Source organism: Caretta caretta, chromosome 6 (assembly GCF_965140235.1).
Source record: "Caretta caretta isolate rCarCar2 chromosome 6, rCarCar1.hap1, whole genome shotgun sequence".
NCBI classification, from domain to species: Eukaryota; Metazoa; Chordata; order Testudines; family Cheloniidae; genus Caretta; species Caretta caretta.
Window position 1 is genome coordinate 7490656 of NC_134211.1, and position 5919 is coordinate 7496574.

The window sequence follows — 5919 nt, forward strand, 5'->3', positions numbered from 1 at the left end:
ATGGTATTGGTGGTAGCTGTACTGGTAAAGCAGAAAGGGAGGGAGGTGATGTAGAAAAGGACAAGATTGCTGATTATGGCCTGTCTCTGTGAATAGTCCTGTACTGGGGTGGTTTGGCATTTTAAGGACTGGAGGCCTTAGCTCAGCCAACCCTAGCTGCTAAGAAGGCCCACCTGAACACAGATCAGCTGATTCTCTTACTGATCATCTGGGAGCAGAAGAGGAAGTGGCTGAGAGAATTGCAGGAGCTGCAGAGAAAGGAAGGAGCAGCAAGGAGGGCTAGAGACAGAGTCTGGCAATAACCTTGGAGGAAAGACCCCGAGAGCAGAGACTAAGGCCAGCAGCAAATTTGCCTAATGCTGTTCTTCTCCTTTTGGTTCGTTGTCTCTTGGAAAATAAATAAAACCCAGCTGGAAGGGCCAGTGAGACTGATCTGTTGTGAGTGCAGCTGTGGAGTCTGGAGGAGGTTGAGATGGATTACAGGGTGCTACAGATAGAGTCAGGCCACCAGGGGATGCTTGGGAGGAGGTCATGAGCAGGGGAGGAGTGGGGTTTGGGAGGAGACTGCTCTACAACAGGGCCAAACGGGAACCCTGAATTTGTGCACCCACCTTCTTTCCTGATGTTTCAAGTTCTAAACTCCAACCTGGTCAGAAGGCGGTTGTTCAGAACCATTCATAAGTCACATTTAATTGGGTGCAAAGTTACACAGTCACAAGGTCATGCCCCCAGAGTTCAAATAAATTGGAAAACCAGCATTGTACGTTGCATGTAGCACCCTGGGCCGGCAAACAGGTTGGAACATGGCAGGTACCATTGCTGGACCAGGCTTGCTGCATACCGGGGAACAAGTCATGCTCTCCGCCACACTGTTAGAGCCCCTTGGGAATCAATGATGAGAATGATGTCAAACCTACTCAGGACCAGCACAGTATAAACACATAATAATGCAAGGCTGGCCATACCTTGACCTTCCCCTGGATTGCTCCAACCTGCCTCATATGACAGGTGCTGGGTCAGGGAGCCAGGGGATGGGTTTTACATCAGCCACAGAGCCCATAGCTCCTCAGTGGCAGAAAACTTTGCAAAACTTTTAAAGATAATGCATCTATATGTGATTATCCCCTATCCCCAAGAGAAATATGGTATATTTTAATGAGTCTGCCCATGCTTGTCTTGATGATCAGAGCTAAAAAGTGCAACAGGGATTCTCTCTCAAAACGATGCTATGCCAAACATTAAAACATACTTCCATCCTATACTTTGAAATCATGAAAGACAACATCTCTCAGAAGGTAGGAGTGAACATTATTACCATTACAATAGAACTGAATTCTCCTTTTGTTTTTACATCAGGAAAAACTCTCTTCAAGTTACCTTGCCCAAGATAGAAATTTGCAGAAGTCAACTTGTTGATTATTGGAATCTGAAATGCAGCCATATTTTTCTTTCAGGATAAAATTATACTCTGGAAGGGGCACTGCTCTCTGGTGAGGACATCAGAAGATGTGAGAACAGAAAGGAGATTGTTCTGAGTCTTTCACATGACTTCTCTCTCGTAGTCCATACCTTGGGTGACTTTCTGAGTGGATTATTGACATGTTCTCTGTCATGAGAAACTCAGCCCAAGCACAGATGTTGCCCAATGCAGCTATCCACTAAATTGAGGGGATATTACACCTAAGAAGAAATCCTGGGTCACTGAAACTAATGTGAATTTTGCCATAGACTTCAGTGAGGCCAAGATTAAATATGTGGGGAGTGATGGTTGAGCATTCTCACTGGGGACTCTTCTAAACCTGGAGGTCATTTCCCTGGGTACGCAGGTCAGAACTCTGCGTTTTCAGGGCACAGTGTAAGGCTCGGCTCTTTCTCTGACTGCTGTGTGGAGGTTTGGTTGTGGTGAGCTGAGTCCAATGAAAATAAATCATTTCCGTGAATTGAATGGGCTTTCAGTGATATGGCCAGCTCAGTTGCTCTACTGAGCATTATGTAGAATGTGTTTACATTCGTCTTTTCCCTGATGTTTTTAACTCCATCTTTCCTTGAATTATATAAAGGGGAATTTGACAGCCTCTTTTGAGAGAACTTTTTGCTTGCAGATAGATAGATAGATCTGAGCTATATGAACAGACAGAAGAGCTCTTTTAGCATCAATCCTGCTCTTCCTTTAAAAGTGGGGGTAGGAAATAGTTACATTATAGCAAATTTCTATTAAGCTATCTGATCTCTGGTTCAGAATCTCGCTTGAGAAGGAATTTGGTCTGCAGGGGCATTTGGCTTCACCGGTCTTTTTATGAAACACTGAATAAACACACAGTAATTGCCAGATTGGATGAGACCTGAACACCATCTAGTGTCTTGTCTCTGATAGTGGCTAGTACTAGATGTTTCAAAAGAAGGTTTAATGACCTTTAATAGTGAGACGTGGAATAATCAGCCCTTCCCCGCATCTCGCCCTGAACTCTAATAGTTAGAGATTCATTTAAGCCCTAAAGCATCATGTTAGTATCCCTTAAGCATCTGGATCCATACACTATGCTATATAAAGCTGTCAAATCCCTCCAGTTTCTTTGTAGTTCTGCTTAACAGCACTCCTAGGATCTACAGGCATTTCCCAACTTCTCAGCTCACCCATAATACAAGCTCAAACCAGCAAGGTACTGAACATGCTACCCGCAATCCAAAGAAACATATAAGCACATGCTTAACTTGAAGCAACTTTAAGAATGTAAGAAGCCCCATTGAAAGCAACATGCTTAAAATTCTGGGTGCTCCACTACATGAAAGATGGAGATAGATTGGAGACAGCTCAGAGGACAGCAACAAAAATGATGAAAGGTTTAGAAGTGGTAGGGGATGGTCTAGATGACCTCTTCAGGCCCTACGTTTCTATGATTGTATGAAAAGATAATGCAGCTGCCTAAATGTTCTGCTGGACTGAGGCAAGATCCACACAGGATTAAGGCTTAAATGACCTATTGTTCTTTGCTTGGACGCATTTGATGAAAGAAGTCAAGTCCTTCTTCCTTGGTACCTTCTGTAGAACTGCACAATAACCAAGCTGCTTTTGAAGTTAAATAATCATTTTATTTGTAATATTTGTCTGAATGCCGACTGACTGGCATGCTATTTGGCCACAAGCAAAGAGTGGGTAAAGAAATAAATGACACGTGTGTGTATGTACGGCATGTGTATGAATATGTACACACACACACACACGCACACACACTTTTTCTTCGTCTTTGGCCACAGTAAACGTACCACACATACATACCTGCTGATCACACTCGATGTTCTCTACCTTTTACATTGCCAGGGGTGTTATGAATGAGACCCACGACATTCTCATAATTTCACAAACTGGAATGTGTGACATGAGCTAAATACAATTAACGATTACATGATTTGGCAATCACTGTTGTGACACGGGGTGAGGAAAGAGGTGCAGTGAGGATATTGACATAGGATGAAACAGGTTTACAGGCAGTTTGATCCCAACTCAATAATCATAATAGAATATTATTATTCTTATCTCTATAAAGACAGGTTAAAAGGTAAATCTATTCAGACAACATTTTTTTCTTATCATTTTTAATATATGTTTCTGAAAATATGTTCACTGTGGTTAATTTTCTCACAAATATTCACGCCTGGCGTGATCACTTTTAGTCTGATCATTAGAAGTGTCTGTGTGGTAATTTTTCGGCAGCCAAAGAACAAGAAGCTGTAGGACTTAGTCAGCATGGCTGTAGTGTCCAGAAGGGATACATTTAGAAGTTTCATTTTTGAACTATTTCCTCAATAAATGTATGTGCATCCTGTGTACTGCCTGGTAGCCAATGATTTAAAAACACGAAGGCAAATTTAGGTGCTGGAAACTGTCACCCAATAACCAGACAGTGTGATGCAAACTGTGTCTTCCTCCTACCCATGTTATTGTTCCCAGGTATAATGGAGATCCACGGATCCTAAGCCTACACTGATCAGTGAAATTAAAATATGAGCTGAATCAGGGTCAATATGTGTAAATCAGACTAAATGGCAGGGTAATGCACTTTCCTAGAGATAAAGGATTTTTTTTTCCCTCAGAAGAAGTGAAGGAGTTCTGGGTTTTCCCATCAGTTGTTACAGGTTCCATTCCACTACTCAAAGGGTCTCTGTCCATATGACCACAGTTCTTTATATTTGCATACACCATTCGCATAAGAACTAATGCCTTCCTTTATGGTTGATCCCGCAGCGAGCACCCAAGGCTGAATGGATGGCTGGAGGAAATTGTTCGGCAGTGACCGAGTTCATTCTCACAGGACTGACAGACCATCCAGAGCTGCAGGTCCCCCTCTTCGCGATGTTCCTAGTGATCTATGGTATCACCCTGGTGTGGAATCTGGGGATGATGGTTTTAATCAGGATCAACCCCCGACTTCACACCCCCATGTACTTCTTCCTCAAGAATTTGTCCCTCATGGATGCCTGTTACTCCACAGTCATCACTCCCAAGATGCTGATGAGCTTCTTAGCCGAGAGGAAAGCTATTTCCTACACAGCTTGCATCATCCAATGGTTTAGCTTCATATTGTTTGTCACCTCTGAGTGCCTTCTGCTGGCAGTAATGGCGTACGACCGTTATGTAGCCATCTGTAACCCGCTGCTGTACACAGTCATCATGTCACCAAAGCACTGCCTATGGCTGGCAGCTGGTTCATATCTATGGGCCTTCCTGAACTCTGTGATACAAGCGAGCGGTTTGCTAAGATTATCCTACTGCCACTCCAATATCCTGAATCATTTTTTCTGTGATATCAACCCACTTCTAAAGCTCTCCACTTCTGGCACCTATGTCAACGAGCTACTTGTTTTCCTCTTTGGCAGTCTGATAGAGGTGATCAGCACTGGGACCATCCTCATCTCATACATCTTAATTATTGCAACTGTGCTGCAGATCCGCTCAACCGACGGCAGGCGCAAAGCCTTCTCCACCTGCACCTCCCACCTGACGGCCGTCTCCATGTTCCACGGGACAATTCTCTTCATGTACTTCCGACCCAGCACCAGCTACATGCTGGACACAGACAAAATGGCCTCCGTGTTCTACACGGTGGTGATCCGCATGCTGAACCCCCTCGTCTACAGCTTGAGGAACAAGGATGTGATGGATGCCCTAAGGAGAGCAATAGAGACAAAATTGAGGGCCCATTTTCCCCCAAAGGGTGTCTTAATAGGAAAACCAAATCCTTTAACGGCTGCTCTGCACACATAGGGCTTGTTTCCACTCTGGGGTGGATCAATGCTGTGACCATCGATCCACTGGGGGACAATTTAGCAGGTCTAGTGAAGACTCACTGGATCGACCCTGATTACTCTCCCATTGACACTGGTACTCCACCAGAATGAGATGAGTAAGGAGAGTCAACAGGAGAGTTTCTTCTGTAGACTCAGCAAAGTGTGGACCCCGCAGTAAGTAGATCTAAGCTACATCTATATGAGTTACACTACTAACAAAACTCAAATTATGTAGCTTAGATTGACCTGTTCCCTTCGTGTAAACTAGGCCATGTGCTCTGATTCAGAAAGTCCATAAGCACATGTTTAAGTATGTCTCCCTTTGACTTCAATGGAACCTAACCATATGTTTAAAGTTGAACTTGTATTTAAGTGCTGCCTCAGACAGAGATGGTTTTCTGAGTAGACACCTTATGTGCATAAAAAGGCCATGTCAGTTATTAAATGATGGTTTGGCTCCCCTGTACCGATAGTAAAATACTTTGAAATTGATTTTTCAGTGTAAAATGTAAGAGTGCGATTCGAATACTGTTTAGAATTACTGAATAAAAGGGAAAGTTCACACTGCAACAATGGATTCATGAGCAATAACCAGAACTGGTTTGATACTCCAAAAACATTGACAGATATTTG

At 43.4% G+C, this 5919-nt stretch overlaps 1 protein-coding gene across 1 annotated transcript; it reads left to right on the plus strand.

Annotated features, from left to right (window-relative positions):
- The first annotated feature begins 4264 nt into the window (after nt 1-4264).
- Nucleotides 4265-5263, plus strand: LOC142072422 (olfactory receptor-like protein COR4). Its single transcript, XM_075129071.1, has one exon. The coding sequence runs from the start codon at nt 4265-4267 to the stop codon at nt 5261-5263; it is 999 nt and encodes a 332-aa protein (XP_074985172.1).
- The last annotated feature ends 656 nt before the right edge of the window (nt 5264-5919 follow it).

What these genes read in the sequence shown, in the direction of transcription:
- LOC142072422 (XM_075129071.1), top strand. Translation starts at nt 4,265, where the DNA reads ATGGCTGGAGGAAATTGTTCGGCAGTGACCGAGTTCATTCTCACAGGA.